At 19.8% G+C, this 23,674-nt stretch overlaps 4 protein-coding genes across 4 annotated transcripts in view; 2 read left to right on the top strand and 2 right to left on the bottom strand.

Annotated features, from left to right (window-relative positions):
- Window positions 1-7,085, bottom strand: part of PF3D7_0321800 (WD repeat-containing protein, putative) — a gene marked incomplete at both ends in the record, with an annotated part of 8,121 nt that extends 1,036 nt beyond the window's left edge. The window contains one exon of the mRNA XM_001351252.1: window positions 1-7,085. This exon is cut by the window's left edge and continues 1,036 nt beyond it. Coding sequence (XP_001351288.1) covers window positions 1-7,085 — 7,085 coding nt within the window.
- Window positions 7,086-9,882: 2,797 nt separating this feature from the next.
- On the top strand, window positions 9,883-16,237 carry PF3D7_0321700 (conserved Plasmodium protein, unknown function; the record flags this gene model as incomplete). The annotated part of the gene is made up of 5 exons (XM_001351251.1): window positions 9,883-15,132; window positions 15,276-15,482; window positions 15,633-15,721; window positions 15,802-15,901; window positions 16,043-16,237. The coding sequence occupies 5 exons, from the start codon at window positions 9,883-9,885 to the stop codon at window positions 16,235-16,237; spliced, it is 5,841 nt and encodes a 1,946-aa protein (XP_001351287.1).
- Window positions 16,238-16,631: 394 nt separating this feature from the next.
- PF3D7_0321600 (ATP-dependent RNA helicase DDX42, putative) lies at window positions 16,632-19,144 on the bottom strand (the record flags this gene model as incomplete). Its single annotated transcript, XM_001351250.1, has 2 exons — window positions 16,632-16,984; window positions 17,290-19,144. 2 exons carry the CDS (start codon window positions 19,142-19,144, stop codon window positions 16,632-16,634), a joined length of 2,208 nt encoding a protein of 735 aa, XP_001351286.1.
- A 1,086-nt stretch (window positions 19,145-20,230) lies between these two features.
- Window positions 20,231-23,455, top strand: PF3D7_0321500 (peptidase, putative; the record flags this gene model as incomplete). The annotated part of the gene is made up of 1 exon (XM_001351249.1): window positions 20,231-23,455. One exon carries the CDS (start codon window positions 20,231-20,233, stop codon window positions 23,453-23,455), a length of 3,225 nt encoding a protein of 1,074 aa, XP_001351285.1.
- Between the last annotated feature and the right edge of the window lie 219 nt (window positions 23,456-23,674).

The following is a 23,674-nucleotide window of genomic DNA, read 5'->3' as shown; positions in this document are numbered from 1 at the left end:
GCTTGTAAATAATCTTTTAATCTTTTTCTTTTCTTTTCTTTATTATTATATTTATTTCTATTCTTCTTACAAATCATGTCTCTATTATAATAAATAAAATTATCAATATTTTCTTCTTCTTTACAAGGTAACCTTTTTAAAAAACGATAAAAAATTGAAGCATACAATAAATCATAATCATTTTTATTATTTCTATATATATTGTAATTACCATAATCATTCTTCTTCTTCTTCTTCTTATTATTATATATAATATTATTTGAACATAGAACATCATCTGTTTTGTTAACAAAACGATTATATATTTTATATATTTTCATTAAATTTAGATAATTCTGTTTATACTTTTCTGCTTTCCCCGTTTTATAAAATTCAATATATTTATTTAATTTTTCTAACAAGGGATCCATTTTTAAATCAACCTCTTTCTCTTTTTTGTAATCACAATTTGTAGATTCATCACACATAACTATTCCTTTCTCGCCTAATGAACCCAAATCATTCTTAAGCTCATCTTTAAGAATTATATTATTTAACATAATAATACCCTGATCTTTAGGAGAAGGACCATTAAAATAATCAATTTGTTTTATACTACTAGATTTCATAAATTTATCACAATAAATATTATTTACATTCCTCTCGTTCTTATTATCTATTTTTGTATTATATAAAGACATACTCTTTCTATAATTTTGTAATACCTTATATAATATGTCATATACCAATAAATTCTTATAACTTTTATCTCTATTTCTTAATTTTCCATATATATATTTATAATAACTTATATAAATATGTATCGGATCTATTTTCTCATTTTTTAAAAAATCTAAATAATTTTCACACGAATTAAAACTAGAAAAACGAGGAAGTAAAGGTTGTAATTCTTGCTCGTATATTTTAAATTTCTTATCGACAAGAATATTCATGTTATTAAAATTGTTAAGTATAGGTTTATTTTCTTCCGACGCACATCTTCTTTTCTTCTTTTTGGTATAAATTAAACAACCTGAATTATTATTTCTATAAAAATTTTGGTACATAATACATGTATTCAAATAATCATTTGCATATATATATTTATTATTACAATAATTATTATTCTGTGATAACACTGAAGAATTTATATATTTCAAGTTATGACTACCTGAATCTTTATAATAACAACCGAAATCCTTTAAACAATTATTCATATTATTATCCTTCACACACAAATCTTCTTTTATATTATCTTTTCTAAATAAATAACCTTTCACATTTTTAATATAATCATTTGATGATAACATGGAATTAATTAAGAAATCTTGATCATTATCGGAACTCCAAGATGTGTTGGATATACTATCACAACTTTTATTATTATTTTGTTCAATTTTTTCAATATTTTTAATATTTCCAATTTTTTCAATATTTTCAATTTTTCCAATATTTTCCATATTTTCAATTTTTCCAATATTTTCCATATTTTCAATATTTTCCATATTTTCAATTTTTTCAATATTTTCAATTTTTTCCATATTTTCAATTTTTTCAATTTTCCCAATTTTCCAATTTTTATTAATATATGATGTATAACTACCATCTGATGTATAATTTAACCAGTCTGTATAATTATCATATTTCGAATCATCACTAAGAAAACTAATTGAGCTCTGGTTATCAAAAAAAGAATCATCATTACTTGAAATTTGCTCTTCCTTTTTATCATCACATATTTCTGTTACTTCCTTTTTACACTTTCTTCGTATTTTACTTTTTTTAACAAAATTGGATTGTTTATTTGGGTGCCCCCATGGTTCATCACATCTTTCATTCTGACAATAATTATCATCATTATCATCATTATTATTATTGTTGTTACTCTTTATTTCATCGTCGTCATCTAATACAAACGCGTCATCTTTATTCCCCATGAAACTACTATCGTTAATATGAATACAGTCAGGTTCTGAATTCCTTTTTTTTAAATTCTTTGAAATTTTTTTATTTTTCTTATATATATTATCTTTTGAATTAAACGACGAACTTGTATTAATAATATGATCAATGTTGATAATTTCATCCTCATCCTTATCCTCACACACATCCACACCTTCATCATCATCATCATAATTATTATTATTATTATTATTGTTATTTTTCTTTTTTGTTTTTATTTTATTTTTGCTCTTTTGCGTTTCTCTATGCACATCCTCCACATTAATAACTTCGTCGTTATTATTCGACATACATTCCAAATTAATAACAGTCTGTTTATTATTATTTAAGAATCTTTGTTTTGTTCTCTTTCCAAATGTGTTCTTTCCATTTTCTATAATTTTCACTTCATCATTTAAAAGATCATCCTCCTGAGCATCATCATTTTTATTAATATTAATACTCTTATTTGTTTGTTTTTTTGTTTGTGTGTTTATATCTCCTAAGGGATTATTACCGTGTACAGTATCCTTATTATGGTTGTTCTTTTTATTTTTATTTTTTTTGTAATTTTGCTTGGAGCATCTTGAATTACTATCTGTATATAAGGTATAAATAGTTTTTTCTGAGCTTGCGTAATCTGAGCTTTCTTCGATGATTTTCTTTTTCTTTTTACTAGAGGACTTAAAACTTAAATTATTCTGTTCCTCTTTATTATTATTGCTGTTGTTATTATTATTATTATTATTTATATCTTGATCGTTTGAATTATTAACATTATTTCTTGAAATAATCTCGAGTTCGTCATCACTATTGGAGGTTCGTTCGATTTTGTTCCCTCCCCTGGTAAGTCTATGTCCGCTACGATTATTACTACTACTATTATTATTACTACTCCTATTATTATTACTACTATTATTATTATTACTACTACTATTATTATTACTACTTCTATTATTATTACTACTTCTATTATTAATACTACTCCTATTATTATTATTATTATTATTGTTGTTGTTATTATTTCCATTGTTTCGGGTGGACCGTGTGAGACGTCGCCCCCTCATACTCATAAGATTATTATTAGATGTCGACACACCTCCGACCGGAAGGACACGATTAGATTCGTTCATACCACCAACCGAATCATACACATAAACATCTGACATAACATTAACATTATCATAATCTTCCATATTTTCATTTGCATTTAAATCATTTAGAAAACATATTTGTGTAGATGTTATCTGTTCACGTAATGTAAATTTATAACAAGAATTTTTATTTAATGTAAATATAGAAAAGTAACCAAAATTATGAGATACTATAAAAAAGTATCCGTTTTTATTCCATTCTGCAGAGAAATTTTTTAAATCACTATCATATGAAAATTTTTTTATAATTTTTTTTTTTTCAACATTTAATAAATATATATATTTTCGAAAACAACCAAATAATATTATATCTTTGTAAAATGGATTAGGTTCTATAAAACTAACATAACTATCACATTTCTTTAAATCAAAAAATTTGGTTTCTTCATAAGTTTTTGTACTAAATATAGATATATTAGTTCTCATGGTAACAGCATTATTTATATCTTTTGATGAATTAGATTTATTTGTTATACCATCGGCAACAATTAAATATTCATCAGATATATTCAAGGATATATTACTTATTTTATAATGTAATTTCTTTGCTCGTAATTTTGTTTTATTATTTGTTTTTTCGTTATTTAATGTATGAATACATTTCTTCTCATTTGAACATTTATTACAAATGTTCGTTTTTTTTAAAAAACTATTCTCACAATATTTATTATTATATATATTATTATTATTATTATTATATTTATCATAATTACTAATTTTACCTTTTTTATCTTTATTTTTATCCAATTTAGAAATATGTTCTAAATTTTTTATAATACACCCTTCACTTTTATTATTCCCTTCCTCCCTATCTAATAAACCATAATCCACACGATCCCTCTTATTACAAATATTATTATTTGTATTATTAACATCATCATTCATCATTCTCATATTATTATTATTATTATTATTATTTCTTCTAATAAAGTCATTCCCCATATTCCTTCCCATTCTTCGTAAAGAATCATCTGAATAATTACCATTTCCTTTCCCTTCATCATCTAATGTATTATCACTACGCCCGTCATCATAATCACTAGACGAATAATAATAGGACGAACAAGATGTTGAAGATATAATAAACAAATCATTCTTATTTTCTTTATTTATTTCATTCAACACATTCTCGTTTTTATTTTTTGTTTTTGCATGTTCATGCATTGCTGAAGACTCCATCATATATTCAACATAAAGAGAGGTATAAAAACAACAAATGGATATTTTTTTCTTCTTCTCATTTTTTACATCACTATAATGATATTTATTACAATAACTTGGATTATTATTATTATTGTTTATATTGTTTATATTATTTATATTATTATTATTTTTTTTTATTTTTTTTTTTTTTTTATATTTATTTAAATCACTTAAGTACTTTTTAAAATTCCACATATATATGGATCCATTCGTTTGAACAGTTATAAAATTCGCTGATGTATTTGAAAATAAAAATAAAAATATTTCCTCCTTAAAATCCTCAAACGTTTTAAACATAACAAAACCTATATTATTTTTTACATTCTGTAAAATATTTATTTCAAAAAATTGAAATATTTTTCTATACGAATTATCTTGTTCATTTAATTTCTTTTTTTTTTGATCTCCTTTATTATAAGCTAATTCAATAACATCTTCTGCATGTATATTATTATATATCTCATCACTAACTTTATTTACATATTTTGTAATTTCAACATCATGAGGAGTAATACTCATGTGTTCATCATGATCATCATAAATTTTCTTTGTCGTTAATAATAAAAATTTCAGCTTCTTCTTACGACCATTCCCATTTATATTATGATCATTATTATTTTCATTATATTTATTATTTGTATCTTTCTGAGTATTAATAAATATTAAATAACTGTTTTTTAGTTCTTTTATAGGATTCTTAGATATTATCAACTTGTTATATACATAAGGCGATATATTATAATTTAATGAATACGAAAACTGAAGATATGGAAAAAATTTCACATTATCCATGGGCATGGTATTAATAGATTTTATAATTTGATAATCGTTATTTAAATCGTCAAATTTTATAATAAAAAAATAAGTATTAGTAGAACACAGCGCATATGTCTTATAGTAAAGACAAGAATTCCTACCTCCACAACTATAATGGTAACGGTTATGATAATAATTATGGTAATTGTTATGGCAATTGTTATGGTAATTGTTATGGCAATTGTTATGGTAATTGTTATGGCAATTGTTATGGTAATTGTTATGGTAATTGTTATCATAATTATTATGGCAATTATTATCATAATTATTATAGAAATTATTATCATAATTATTATCATAATTATTATCATAATTACTATTGTAATGATTATGGAACAAACCATACTTATTATTCACATAACTTTGTGAGGATTTAACATTTTTATGCGTTACATTGTAAAAAAACTTTACATTTTTCATATAAAAGGTTCTTCTATATGTAAACAATAATTTATACATATACTTATCAAGAAACCAAAATTTTACTATACCCTTTTCATCACATGATATCATATATCTATTTGATTTATGTATATCAAAATCTGTTATGGGATAATTATGTGCTCGTATACACATTATTATATTTCCCGTTATTAAATGGTATATTTTGATAAAACCATCTTTTCCCGATGTTATTATATTATCACAATATTCATCAAACCTTATTTTTGTTATATAATCATATTCTTTTTTATGTGGTAAATAATGTGATAATATTGTTATATTCCTTTTTATATTTTTTAAACAATAATTAAATACATCATATTTATATCTTATATGTATATGACTTTTCTTCCTTAAATTGTTTCTCGAAAAAAATATTTTATTCTTTATTTTATTATACACATTATTATATCTATTACAATAATAACTTGATAATTGTATAGACTTATTTTTATTATTCTCATATTCTTCTTTTAGTTTATTATGACTATTAAAAAAAAATTCTTTTATATTATGTTCAGGATATTTACATGTTAAAATATTTATTACATTCTTAAATATATGTAACATATCACATTCAATATCGTTTTTTATACACATCTTTTTCTTTTTATATTTATCACACTCTTCATCACTATATATTAATTTCTTTTTCCTTTTCATACCTACCATCATCATATCTTTATTATTATATAAAGAATTATATTTATTCGAAATATAATTTACTTCATTTTTATTATTATCTCCATCACATAAATTGTTATAATAATAATTATTATTATTATTATTAAATACATTACCTTTGCTATCTTTATCCAATGTTTCTTTTTTATAATTGTAATAATTTATATCAACATTATTATTACTATATGTATTATTTATACTACATATATTATTATTACTATATGTATTATTTATACTACATGTATTATTTATACTACATGTATTATTTATACTACATATATTATTTTTATTTTTATTATTATTATGTCCAATTAATAGGTTATTATTTTTTAACGCTTGATACACCTCATTTATCCCATCTTGATCCTTATTTCTACTTATTTCATTAATACAAAAATTTATTAATACTTTGTACGTATCACTTAACCTGTTATTATCTTTATTCTTTGTTTTTTGTTTCTCTTTATTTAACAAATTATAATTATTATTATACATATTATCCGAGCAACTATATGAACCATTAGGAAAATCATAATGTTCATCATAATTATTATTCCTATAATCATCATAATCTTCAATTCCACATTTCTCTGATATATTATTCTTTATATTTTGAACTTCTTTCTTATTATATAACATATCACATTCCATATTATATTCCATTACATTATTATAATTATTATTTTCATTATTCTTTTCATCTTGTTCTTTTATTTTTTTCTTTATATAATATCTATTTTCATCTTTCTCATCCATATTATTCATAACATTTTTTTCATTTAACATAACAATATTTTCGTCAAAATTATTTATTTTCTGTTTTTTATTATTTATCCCTTTTGTATTATTTTTATCGGGATCCATTTTTATTTTTTATTTTTAAATAACTCAACATTAATATAAAGCACACATATATATAATATATATATATAAATAATATATTATATATATATATATATATATATATATATATAATATTATTTTACATTTCTGTCTATAAAAAAAAAAAAAAAGTACCCATACTATATTACATATTTATTAACATCGACATAACAATATATTATATATATAAACCAATAAATAAATATTACATATATATTATATTATATATATATATATATATATATATATATTTTTATATACACAAAAAAAAAAAAAAAATAAAATAAAATTAAAAAATATAATATATATATATTATATTGTTCATATTTTTTTTCTTTTCTATAAAAAAAAAAAAAAAAAAAAATGTCCATATGGTCTGTATATTAATATAATCATAAAGTCGTACTTTTTTTTTTTTATTTTATATAATAAATAAATATAAAATAAATAAAATATTTATATATATATATATATATATAAATGTTATTATATATATATATATATATATATATATATATATATTTTTATAATATATATAATAACTGGATTCTATTTTTTTTTAGAGTAATATATATATATATATATATAATTATATTTTTATATAATACCCATTTTTTCTCTTAGTATTACATTATAATTAAAAAAAAAAATAAATATATATACTATTATTTATTTTTACAAAAAAAAAAAAATAAAGAAAATGTAATCTAAATAAATATATATTATATAATAATATATATATAATAACCTGTTATAAAAATGTATATAATTTTATAACATTCTGAAGAAGTGAATTCAGAAATGAAAAATATACATATAAAAAAAATATATTATATATTATTATTTAATACCAATCAAAAAATATAAAAATATGAATTTATGCAGAAATTATATTCAAAAATATTATTCCATATATATAATATAATATATATATGTCAGATATTTATATAACATTATTATAATATATATATTATTATATATATTATATATATATATATATATATATATTGGCTCTTCACTGAATATAATAATGTATATATTATATATATTATATATATATATATATATATATATATATTTATTTATTTATATATAAATTTATAAAATATAAAAAAATTACATATAGTTAAATTTATTTTTTTAAATATAAAATTTTGTCCTTCGATTTTGTTAATTTTCCTTTTTACTTATATTTCTTCTAATTTAAAAAAATATATATTAAATTGTTTTTTTTTTTTGTTTGGTACAAAAAAGCGCTGACGTTTATTTAATTGTTTCGAATGTTATGTAAATAAATAAATAAAAATATGTTATATATATATATATTATATTATATAATATATATATTATATATATATATATATATATATATATGAACTTTTTATGTAGTAAAAATGTTACCTTTTTTAATTTTTTCTTAGGTTTATTTTATTTTTTATATATAGGTTGTTATCATATTAATATTCGTTGTAACCATTTTAGGAACATGTAACATATGTGAAGAGTGATTTTCTTATTCTTTTCTTTTTTTAAATTAAAAAAAATATATATATATATATATAATATATATATATTAAAAGGTTGTTAATAAAGAAAAAAAAAAAAAAAAAAAATTGTTCTATATTAATAAGTATACAAAAACTTTTGATCTTTTATTATTTTTTGCTCTCAAAGTTGTCAGATTTTCAGTCTTATATATATATATTATTTAGAGAATCTATAAATATAACATATATATATATATATATATATATATATATAGTTATTGGTTAAAACAAATTTATACATTTTTATAATATTGTTGAACCTTTTCATTTTATTTTATTTTTTATTTATTATTATTTTTTTTTTTTTCGAATATATAAAAAAGGTATCGTTCTTTTTAAAATTTGCTTCTAATGTATACGTGGAGAACCGAGAATCACAAATTATATTTTATAATATATTATTATCAACACATAAAAAAAAAAAAAAATAAATTGATTTTTCTTTTTTTGGTTATATGACAAATGGATTATATTATATATTTTTAAATTATAAGAAATAATTGTCTCATATATATAAATATATATATAAATAAATATATATATATATATATATATTTATTTATATTTATCACTATATATATTTTTTTTTTAAACAAAAAAAAAGTATTCACATAAAAATATACAATATAATATTATTTTTTCTTCTTTTTTTATAAAGAACCAAAAAAAAAAAAAAAAAAAAAATTTTATCACTTAAATTGACGAATGTAAATATTATAAAAATGAATGAATAATGTATATTATATTTATATTATGTTTTAGTAAAATATTTATATATATATTATCAATATATATATTTCATTTTTATGTTCATTTTTATTATGACATATTATAGTAGTTCCAAAACAATTTCTAGTGAAAGGTCAATTTTTTTTTTTTTTTTCTCTCTTTCTTTTCTTTTTTTATTGCCCTATTTTCCATAATCCAAAAGATATATATAAATTTTTCTTTTAACACAATTTATATATCTTATGATTATTTTGTTTTATTTATTTATATATATTTTTTATCTGTGTATAATTTTTAATTGAATCACACATTTCCTTTCTTTTGTGACTTCTTAAGATTTATATTTTTATATATTAAAAAAAGGAAATAAATTAAATAAAGCGCATGTTTATTTTTTTAAAATAAATATATTTATATATATATATATATATATATATAAATATATATATGTGTGCACTTCTTCATTTTAATATGCTTATTTTAAGATGATATAAAGTAATAACATGGGATTTCATAACGTTAAAAATATTTCAGATATTAAGGAATTAAAGATATTGCAAAATAATGAAAGAAATGTAAATAATTTCCCACAAATATGTAATGATAATATAACACTGTGTGTAAATAATTCAAATGAACTTTATTTATATAATAAGTCCATTACCATTTGTGATAATAATAATAATATATTACATAATTATAAAAATGAAATAGTAAATTTAATAAACAATAATAACAACAATACTTATCAAGACGTATCAGATAAATGTGTACTCCATATGGATTGTGACGACTTATATGTATCTCCTAATAATAATGTGGAAAAAAATATATATCAAGAGGATATTCATATGAAGGATGAAAATAATGATTTATCATTGAACTGTATAAATAATACACATCTTAATGAAAAATCAATATCAGAAACAAAAGAAATAATAGGAAAAAAAGTTAGACAAGACATTATACATACAAATGATGAAAATGTAATGCTAGAAATACAAGATGATGAGGAAAACAAATTAATACGAAATGTCGAAAAACATATGGATCAACCCATCTTTTCAGGATCATCAATGTCCTATTCGTTTGATAAAGAAAAATATTTATATCGTTCAAATGATATGAGTGATACTAATTATGTATGTCAAGATGAAATACATAGCATAATTTCTCCCGACGAAGAAAAAAAAAATAGTCTCCAGAGTTTATCAAACCAAAATTTAGAAATCGCATATGAATTAACTTCGAATGGTGACGATGAATATATAATAGAAAATAATGAGGAAAATAATGAGGAAAATAATGAGGAAAATAATGAGGAAAATAATGAGGAAAATAATGAGGAAAATAATAAGGAAAATAATAAGGAATATAATAATGATAATAATAATGATAATTATAGTTATTATAATAGTTATAATAATAGTCATAATAATAGTCATAATAATAGTCATAATAATAGTCATAATAATAGTCATAATAATAGTCATAATAATAGTCATAATAATAGTCATAATAATAGTCATAATAATAGTCATAATAATAGTCATAATAATAGTCATAATAATAGTCATAATAATAGTCATAATAATAGCCATAATAATAGTCATAATAATAGCCATAATAATAGCTGTAATATTAGTTGTTATAATAGTGATGATAATAATGATGATGATAAGGAAATTAAGAATATTTTAAATGTATTAAATAATTTAAGAAATTATAAATTTCATGATACAGATAATTTAGACAATGATGAAAATTATGAATCCTTTGATAATCATCCTGATGATTATAAAACATCAAATAAGGATATGGATGAAAACGATAAACTTAATACAAACGAAATGAATAATATGTATCATGACCAAAATATCCCTTTCCTAAAAAATGAATATACATATAATAATGTTCTGTCTAAGGAAGATAAAGAAAATATCGATTTACAAAAAATAAAAGATAAATATGAAAAGTTTACCCTCAATCTTAATAACCAAATGGATGATAATAATAATAATAAGGTAAATCAAATAAATTTTAATGAAAACAATAATAAAAATGATATGTGTCAAGAAAAGGAGAAAAGACAACTTCATTATGAAACATCACAAGAAGAAAAAAAAAATATGTCCAATGAAATAATAAATAATGATAATTCCACAAATCAACAGGTTCACGGAAAAAAAAAAGATTTAATAAATACACATATATATTCTTCAAAAAATAATAATAATCACATACATAATTCTGATCAAGAATTAATAATTTTTAAAAATAATATAAATTGTGTAAAAAATAACGAGGTAATTATAATGGATGATAAAAACAATTGTCATATAAATAATAATGCAAATGATCACTTTTATATTTATAAACAAACACAAAATAATTATAATGATATTAATCAAGAAAAAATCAAACAATCCAATAGTTGTAATGAAGAACAAAATAAAGTAAAAGGTCATTTTAATAATATAAAAGAAGAACTAGCCATATCTTCCAATAATTCTTCTAAAAATTCTGAACAAGTCAGGAAAAAAAAATTATTAAAAGAAAATATGAACAATTTAAATAATGTTAATAAAAATGAGGAGACAAATATGATATATAATAATAAAGAAACTATAATGGATAATGAAAATGTATATATTAATACATATAATAATAATAATAATAATAATAATAATAATAATAATAATAATGATATATATAGTAATAACAATATATATAATAATAATAATAATTGTAATAATTATGACGTGTGTGGAAACGATGTTGGATTTGCAAAATCAAATATCATGAATGTCAATTTAGAGAATTATAATATAATTGACAGCACAAAATATATTTTTCAGGAGAATACTAAAGACATATCTAATGATATAAAGACCGAAATGAAAAACATAAACTTGGAGAATGAAGAAAATTTTGAATTTGATTCATATCTAAATAAATTAAATAATTTGAAAAGTATGCTTCATCAAAATGAGAGCGATAGCGAAAATTATGATGATGAAAATGGCGATATAAATTCGGAAGAACAAAATGATATTACAGATGAAGGAAAGAAAAGTGTTGTAGATTATGATAAAGAATTAAGTACGGATGTTGATATTGATGTTGATGTTGATGTTGATGTTGATGTTGATGTGGATGTGGATGATGAAAGTAGCAATCAAAATATATCTAATGAGAAAAAGAACAAAGAAAAAAAAATAAAAAATAATAAAAATAAAAATGATGATGATGATGATAATGATGATGATGATGATAATGATGATAATGATGATAATGATAATAATGATGATAATGATAATAATGATGATAATGATAATAATGATGATAATGATAATAATGATGATAATGATGATAATGATAATAATGATGATTATGTTCATTATGTTCATTATGTTCATTATGATGATAACAATAATAACAATATGCTGGTTCAATATACCCACAATCATCACGATACATCCAGCCAAGAAAACATTCAACACACAAATTATAAACATAATAATTATAATGTATTAGAAAATTTCACTATCGATAAACAACCAAGCGATAATAATCATAATAAAAATAATTATCGCGATAATAATCGTAATAAAAATAATTATCGCGATAATAATCGTAATAAAAATAATTATCGCGATAAGAATCATAATAGTAATAATAATAAAAATAATAATAAAAATAAAAATAATAATTATTATTACTATCAACATAATAACAACCTTTCACACATTACGGTGTTAGAAAAAAAAAATAAAGCTCTAAACAAACAAGTGAAATATTTAGAAAACAAAATTTTGGTACAGAAGAAAAAAGAAATGAGTTTCTGTAAAAATAAAGAGAAATACAAAAAGAAAAAGATATCCCTAATTAATGAATATGAAAAAAAACTAGACAACATAATTATAGATTTTAATAAACTTAAAGAAAATTGTATAACGAAAGAAAAGAAGCTAGCTAAAATGGAAGATATAACAAAATATATAAATGAACAATTTTCATTAAGCAAAATACAATTTGAAAATAAAATGAATGAATATGTAATATTTTTAAAAAAGAAAGATTCAGAAATATATATGTTAAAAGAATTAATAAAAGAAAAAGAAAAAACCATATTATATAATGATAATATATTGAAACAATATAAAAAAGATGTAGATGACATATTAAAAGAGAATATAGAAAAAATTGATGATATAAAAAAAAAACTAAAAACACAAGAAGAAATAATATCTCAAAAAGATAGACAAATAGAAACCTTAGAAAATAATTTAAAAATAGGAAAAGAGAAAATTAATAAATTTGATAACGAAATCCAAAAATTACAATATAAAATAAATATACATATAGAAAAAGAAACAGAAATAAAAAAAACAAATGATATAGAAAAAGAAAAAAACACCAAATTAAGTAATAAGTTCGATATTATAAATAAAGAAAATAATAATTTACATAACAAAATAGAAACGTTATTAAAAAATGAAAAAGAAATAAGTACAGAGAATGTTAAATTAATAGAAACAAATAAAACATTATATATAGAAAATGAAAAGTTATCAAATGATTTAAAAAATACATTAAAGGAAAAAGAAAAAATACAAGAGAATTATAATAAAATAAATAAAGAACATATAAAAATAATAGAAGAACTTCAATCCTATAAGGAAATAAAAGAGAAACACATGAAGGAAATCACACAAATCAAAGAACAAATACATAATTTAGATAAACATATTGCTCAAATACAAATAGAAAAAAACAATTTTGAAGAAAGTTATTTAAAAGAAAAAAATGAAAATGAAAAAATGTCAAACATATTAGAAGAAAAATATAAAGAATTATCAACTTATGAAATAGATAAAAATATAAATAAAATAAAAATCGAAGATCTAGAAAAAGATAAAGAAAATATCCTTTTAACAAAAAATGAGGAAATTAATAATTTAAAAGAAGAATATAAAATGGTACAACAACATTTAGAAGATACAAATGTATTATATGAAAAACAAAAGCTAGCTATAGATACAATAACTAAAGAAAAAAATAATATTATTAATGAATGTGATAAAATCAAAAATAAAAATAAAAAACTTAATAACAAATTAAAAGAAAATCAAAACAATTATGAACACACATTAAATAATATAAAAAAAGAAAATCAACAAATTATAGAAAGAGAAAAAAAAAACTTTACACAAAAAGTAGAATCCTTAGAACATGCATTCAAACAATCTTATAATCAATTAAAAGATCAAAATGAAAATCTACAACAACAAATCAAACAATTAAAAAATGTAAATCAAGATATTAAAACCAATTCGAAAAATCTTAAAAATGTAAACGAAATATTAATTAAAGAAACAAAAAATTATTCTCAACAAAAAGAAAAATTTATTAAAGGATTAAAAAATATTAAACAAGCATATATCAAATTAAAAAATGAAAATCAACAATTAAAAATAAATGCATTTGAATATATAAAAAAAGACGTACAAGATAATTATGTAACTCTCAATGTACACAATAATATATTAAATGAACAAAAAAAATTATTTGTACAAATAGATATACTCAAATCTCAAGTAGATCAAAAACAAAATATTATAAATAATATGAAAGAACAAATTGAAGATGTTAATCATAAAATCGCATCTATAAATAAAGAAAAGGAAGAACTAAACACAACCATAAAAATCAAAAATAAAATCACAGAAGATGTGAATTTAAGCGTCGAGGTAAAAAAGAAAAAATAAAAATAAAATAAAATTAATAAATAAATATAAATGGATATATATATATATATATATATATATATATATATATATATATATATTTTTTTTTTTTTTTTTTTTTTTTTTTTTTTTTTTTTTTTTTGTAGAAATTGAAGAGTGAACTAAACTCTAAAGATGATGAAGTAAAAAAAAGGACAATCGAAATTAAACAAAAAGAAAGAGAATATAAAAAGTTATTAGATGATTACAAAATAGAAAAAAAAAATCTCGTAACCAAATATGAAAAGGAATTAGATTCTTATATGACTAAATATGAATTTGCTCATGCAAAATATAAACAATATGAAGAAGAGGTAAAAAAAAAAAAAATAAAAATAAAAAAATAAAAAAAATAAACCATATATAAATATATATATATATATATATATATGCTTAATAGTAACATATTTCATTTCCCATTATACATAATTACCCCGTTCGTGTTTCCTTTATCTTTTTTTCAGATTAAGGATTTAAAAAATAAGTTAAAACTTAAAGATGAAGTAATTGAATATACGCACAAGGAAATTGAAAATATAAAAGAATCTTTTTGGTATGAAAACATTTATGCACTTACATTATTAAATAAAAATAAACATATATATATATATATATATATATTATTTTATATAGTAACGAATATGAGAATAAAATTAAAACACTTGTTGAGGAGAAAGACAAGGAAATTAACACTGTACAAAAAAAATGTAAAGAATTACGTCAAGACAATACGGTATATAAGAAGAATATATATTTATATGTGTGCTTATATTAATTCGCTTTGTTATATCTAAATAATACATACATATATATATATATATATATATGTATATATATATGTGTGCTTTTTTTTTTTTTTTTTTTTTTTTTTCAGACGAATAAAAACGAAATCGTCAAATTAAATAAAATGCTAGAGGAAACTAATAAGAAGATTAAGAAACGAGATATGGAGATGTACATTTTATTAGAAGAAAATAAAAAACAAAAAGAAAAAGCAGCAAAAAAAATGACAAAGGTCAATGCATTGTTAAACAATCTTCATAAAGAATATACTGATAATATACCATAAATAAATTATTATTTTATTTTATTTTATTTTATTGTATGTGTCTATATAATCACATAATTAATGTTTATAATCTTTCTCCAGTAACTTCATGAATATTTATAAATATGAACACGTTTATTTATTCCTATGTATATTTATTTTATTATAATAAATGTTATATTTTTAGGCAAAAAAAATGTATACAAAAATAAATATAAAAAGGGATTGTCCAAATGTTATTTTTTTTGTAAAGATTTTTTAATGTTTAAATTTTTTTTTTTTTTTGTGTACATAAAAAAATAAAATATATATCTTCATGAATATTCTACTATTATATATATATATATATATATATTTATTTATTTATTTATTTATTTATTTATTTATTTATTTATGTATTTATTATGTTCTCGTTTCATTCATCTTCTGATGATGATGATAAGACATCATCGGCAGAAATCATGTTCAACTTTTTTGTTGAATTTTCCTTATTTACTAATAAATTTTTTTTTTGAAGAAAACTATTTTCCGTACTCATATTATTACCAACTACATTGTACATGTTGTGTATATTTTTTAAGGGCATATTTAAAATTGAATTGTTCATTTTTCTTTTATAACTTTTCATCTGTATATCGTTGTTTAAATTATTACTTAAAATAAAATCTTCTAATTCTTTATCGATTTTTCGCTTCTTGTTTTTTAAGTGCGTATAAATGAGGAAAGCCATTTTTTTTTCAGAAGGAAGGATGAAGGTAATTGCTTGGCCTAAAAAAAAAAAAATAAAGAAAAAAAAAATAAAAAAAATAAAAATAAATAAAAAATAAATAAATAAATAAATAAAAAACAAACAAACAAACAAACAAACAAATAAATAAACAAACAAATAAACAAAAAAAATAATAAAAAAAAATAATCAACAAACAAATAAACAAACAAACAAACAAATAAACAAAAAAATAATCAACAAATAAACAAACAAATCAATCAAATGATTATATGTTTGTATATATTCACATTACACACATTTTCATACATATGTATAATTTCCAAAAAAAAAAAAAAAACGTTACCCTCACTGTTTACACTAGAACATCGACCTATCCTATGTATATATATAAATATATCACTAGGACAATCATAATTAATAACAAAATTTAAATTGATAAGATCTATTCCTCTAGACATCAAATCTGTTGTTATTAAAATATTAGTTTTTTTATTTTTTAATTTTTCATACTTATATATTCTTTCATTTTGAAGTAAATCTCCATATATAAAATCAAAAGAAATATAATTAAATGATCTTTCTTTTTTCAATTTATCATATAATAACATAACATTCTTTTTACTATTACAAAAAATAAACCCTTGGCCTTTATCAGAACATTTCTTTATATTATCTATTAAATAATTATATTTGGAGCATTCCTCAAGAATATAAAATTTTTCATATATCATAGAATACTTATTTTCAATTTTCAAAGTAATATATTTCTTATTTAAATAAGTTTTTACTAATCCGTACATAGGTTCAGATACCATCGAAGAAAACATACCTTTGATAGAATCCGTTCGAATATTTTTTAAAACAGATGTTACCAAATGTACAAACTGTTTAGAAAATAATAAATCAAACTCATCTACAATAACATATTTTATTTTTACTAATGAGAAATATTTTTTATTAACAAAATGTATTAATGTTTTTACAGTGCATATTACAATATCAGTACCTTTTCTTATATTATTATATATCTTCTTATAATCTATTCCACTACATAAAACAGAAGTTTTTAATTTATTACAACATATATTATTTATATCATCATATATTTGGATACATAATTCTTTTGTAGGTGTTAAAATTAAGGCATCCGCAGAACAGCTAAAATAATCATTTTTGTTTTTATCGAAATTTAAGTTTTCCTTTTTATCTATATCACATAAACTATTTTTCTTTATCTTTTTATAATTCATCATATGTATAATCAACGATATGATATATGATAAGGTCTTGCCCGTACCAGAATTACTAGTTACTATATGATCTCGACCACTTAAAAAAATAGGGATAACCATACTTTGAACGGGAAATAAGGTACTTAAATATGAATCATATATTCTTTGTAAAATATCATTATCTATTAAATTTTTTATTTGTAATAAGGAATAAATAGGTTTAGGTATATTAAATCCCATACTTATTATATTATTTTTCTTTTTATATTCTACGCTTTCTTCTAACGTAAAACTATTAACATTTTCATCAATCACAAAAATATCCTTTTTGAATTCCTCCAATGAAATGTTATTATAATTAATGTCGTCTAAAATGACCTCTTCACCATCATCATCATGATAATAATACTTATGTTGTTGTTCCAAAAATTTATTATCATCATCATCTATATCATATTCTTTAAAATCTTCTTTTCTATCACATGATTTCATATCATTATGATTATATATTTTTTCCATATAATTTTTATCATTACTTTCTAACTCTGTATTTTTTTTTCTTTTCTTTTTAATTTCCATATCACATATTTCTTTTTGTTTTTCAAGATACTCATATATATCAGCTGTTACATCATTATCATCAAGACTATTATCATATATTTTATATTCAACAGAATCATTTTTATTTGTACTAATAATAATATTATCTTTGAACTTTGGAGCATCCATATTTCCTTTATTAATTATCTTATTATTATACAAATTTTTGTATTCACATGATTCTAAATCTTCTTCTTTGTTTTTTTTTTCTTCTTCTTCTATAAATTTATTTATTTCTAACATAAATTCTTCCAGGGTATCAATTTCTTCTTCCTTCGAAGAATCTCGATTCTTTACATCACTATTTATTTTCTCTTCTTCATTACCATCTTCTTCAAAATATTTCTCTTCATCAGAATCGTTCATTTTTTTCCTTTTTTTTTTTTTTTTTTTTTTTTTTGGGTGGGGGGGTTTTATATAACGGTCACCATTACAAGTACGAAGATATGATAAATGAGAATAAGAAAATGTAAATATATAAATAAATAAATAAATAAATATATAAATATATAAATATATAAATAAATAAATATATAAATAAATTTATTATATATATATATTAAAATATTTGAACAAATGACTATATAAAAGTACTAGAAAGTATAAATATAAATATATATATATATATATATATGTAATTTTTTACAAAAATATAATCAAATACATATATTCACTTATTTATTCATATAATATATAAAAAAAATATGAACTTTTAATATGTGCACAAGAGGTATATTATTAAACAAAAAAAAAAAAAAAAAAAAAAAAAAAAAAAAAAAAAAAATATATATAATATAATATACATATCATATTACATTTAGGTATATTAGAGCTCTTCTAGGTATTTTATTTTATTTTATTTTATTTTATTTTTTATTTTTTATTTTTTATTTTTTTTATTTTTTATATTATTTTATTTTTTATTTTTTATATTATTTTATTTTTTATTTTTTATATTATTTTATTTTTTATTTTTTATATTATTTTATTTTGTATTTAATTTTTTAATATATATACCTACCTTTTTTCATTTTAATGTTAATTTCAACCTTGTGTGTTTGCTCCAATTTTATGTGTTCGTAACACCTTACACGTTTCATCATAAAATTTTGTTTGTTCGTTGATTCATTTTGTTATTAATAACTTTTAGGTTATTTCCCACCACATGTTATTGTTTTCCACTTCATATATATATATATATATATATACATACATATATACATACATATATACATACATATATACATACATATATACATACATATATACATACATATATACATACATATATACATACATATATACATACATATATACATACATATATACATACATATATACATACATATATACATACATATATACATACATATATACATACATATATACATACATATATACATACATATATACATACATATATATTTCCATTTTGTTGTTATATAAAATAAAATGGTTGGGCATAATAACACGATAAAAAGAGTACCTCCGTTTATGAAAGAGCTGGAAGATATTTATAACATATGTTATAGCGGATTAAATAAAATTGACAAGTGTATTTTTGTAAAAAAAATAAAGAGAAGAATAAATATACATGAGATAGATATGTACCAATTATGTATTCTTCATTATCAACTATGCAATAAAGAGAAGATATATAAAATGTCTTATGTTCAAGAGGATATGGATATAAGCAATTGTTTTTTTGACAGAGGTGAAACAAAGATATATTTTTCGAAAGATGGAAATATAGGTTGCTTATTTAATACAAATGAAAAGAAATTAAGAATTGAATTATTTAAAAATGTAAGCGATAATGGTAATTTCTTTTTTACATGTATGAATAGTATATTGATAAATGATTTACATAAAAAATTCTTTATATATGAATCTTTCTGTTCTTTTAATACTAATAATACTCTATTAATATATAGTGCTGAAAATAACGATCAAAGGTTAAAAAAAGAAAAAAATAGCTTACAAGATAAAGATTTAGATCTATGGGATAAATTAAATAATGGAATCTACGTAGAAACCTTTGGAGAGCAATTTAATTGTAATTCTTTTTATTTATATTTATATAATTTATTAGAAAATACTATAAAATATATAACCGTCAAAGATGTAACAAGTTGTTATTACTCTCCACAATTTATTGATGAAAATTCTTTTGTTTGTTTATCCTATAGAACTACACCATATAGATTAGGAATCTACGCTTTTAATATAAGACCTAATGATTTGTATTTATGTACATTGAACGAAGCAGATTTGAAAATCTCTGACGACAGAAATGAATACAAATCAAAAAATAATAATAACAGCAATAATAGCGATAATAATAAGGCTTATGTTAGGTGTGCTTATACAAAAATTTCATCAAAAAATTTTAAACATACCGCATCTCCATATATTATAAAACATGAAGATACAGTATATGTAGCATGCTTAGTTGTGTTTTCGAAAAATGAAGAATGTAAACAACACACTACAGAATATAATTTGGTATTAATAAAACTAAATAAACAAGAAACAAAATCGAAAGGTTTTTTACAAGACCATGAAAAGGAAAAAATTAGGGAAAAGACAAACCAAAATGTAAATATTGATCTAAATGTTGATGTAAATATTGATCTAAATGTTGATGTAAATATTGATCTAAATACTGATGTAAATACTGATGTAAATATTAATGGAAATATAAATATTAATAGCAATAGTAATGATGCACATACGAATAAGGTAGGAGAAAAAAAAGATGAGAATCTTCTTGTTAATAAAAACAATTCAACTATTTATCATGCAAACGAAAGCAATGAAAAAAGAAACAGTCTTACAAATAATTATGAGAACACAAACTATAGTTATGAGGAAATTTATGTACATAATGATGATAACGCTAGATATATTAATGGATATTTAAAAAAGTTTCAAAAGGAAAATACAAATGAAGAACATAATAATAAATGTGAATATTCTTATGAAACGAATAAACCATATGATACAGATACATGTTATGATACCGTATCCGATGTACATAAACAATATACATATGGCGATGAAGATGATATGAATAATGGATATCATAATAATAATAATAATAAATTAAAAGAAGAAGATGGTTGTGGTTATCCCATGAATGAACATAAAGATGATGTTTGTAATTATACGAAAGTTCAAACAGAAATACTTATTAAAGAAGGGAATTATACTACATATTTTAGAGGATTATATACTAATGAAATCAAAGGATGTTGTTATCCATATATTTTTTTAAATACTATTTTATATTGTAGTAAAATAGTAATAGCAGTTCATATGTTTACCAAAAAAATATATAGAATTCTAATAAGTAATATATATCATGAAGATGATTTGAAAACTAGTATAGAAATATTAACCATGAAAAATGATAATATCTTGATAAGTATAACAAATATGATATTAAATGATGTATTAGCATATTGTATATTTAATGAAAAAAATATACATGGAGATTATATATATTTAATAAATTTAAAAAGTTATAATTTGGATTTTCAGAAATATGAAAGTCTCCAGGATGGCAACATCTGCACAAAACATGCAAAAAATAATTGTCATGGTAACCATAATAATGTATGTGATGGTAACCATAATAATGTATGTGATGGTAACCATAATAATATATGTAATGGTAACAATAATAATAATAACAATTGCGATAGTCATATTTTGACGAAGAAAAACAACACTTGTAAAAATCCTAAGGGAAGCATTTTATACTTATCGTTAAACGATAACTCTAAAAAATTATTTATGCTCCTAAACGAAATGGTAACATCACTATTTCAAGATAAACATCCATATATAAGAAGAAAAGATGCACACTTTAATTTGTTATATGAAAATGAAAATAGCTTTTTAAATGATATTCAAGAGAAAAATTTTAGTTTATCTAATTTTAATTTATTTAATAAAAAAAAATTAAGAAATCTTATTTTATATATACATGGAGGTCCCTATAGTATAATATTAAATGAATATAAAAATATATTCATATTCTTTGCAGCATCAGGTTTTGATGTTTTGTGTGTTAATTATATTGGTTCCTTAACTTTCTCAAATAAACTTAATATATTAAGTGGTCATATTAATTCTATAGAAATTGATGATATTATTAATATTTTTAAAGATTTTGTAAATTATTTTGGAGATTATGAAAATATTTATTTATATGGAGGATCCTATGGAGCATTTGCATCATGCGCATTATTAACAAAATATAACTCTTTATTTAAAAGTGCTTGTATTATTAATGGAGTATATGAATGGATTCTATCTACATATTCAAGTGATGTTCCCGACTTTTTTCTTAACATAACTAGAAATAAATTTTCAGAATATGATTATAATTTAAGCAAAGAAGATTATACACTATTATATGATATGTCTCCTATTAATTATGCTCATAATATATCTTCCCCAATTCTAATTATATGCTCAAAAGATGATAAACGAGTATCTTATCATAATAGTATTGCTTTATATAATAAACTTAGGGCTCTTAAAAAAAAATGTAAGCTCTTCCTATTTCAAAATACAAATCATTCTATAGATAATTATTCTTATGATGAAACCATGTTGCTCAACATTATCTTGTGGTTCTACGACTATGATGATAAAAAAAAAAAATAAAAAAAAAAAAATAATAAATAAATATATATATATATATATATATAGGTGCAATATTGAAAAAATATCGCATCACTTGTGTGATGGGAAAACCAATAATTTTAATTATAATAACCCTTACACATTTAAATATAAAAGAAAACACAAACATATATATATATATATATATATATTTACACATTTAGGTCTATATTTTTCATCTTATCATTTCAATATTTTAAT

This window comes from Plasmodium falciparum, assembly GCF_000002765.6.
Source record: "Plasmodium falciparum 3D7 genome assembly, chromosome: 3".
Taxonomy (NCBI): domain Eukaryota; phylum Apicomplexa; class Aconoidasida; order Haemosporida; family Plasmodiidae; genus Plasmodium; species Plasmodium falciparum.
Note: the sequence above shows the minus strand (reverse complement) of the source record. Positions and strands in the feature narration are given on the sequence as shown.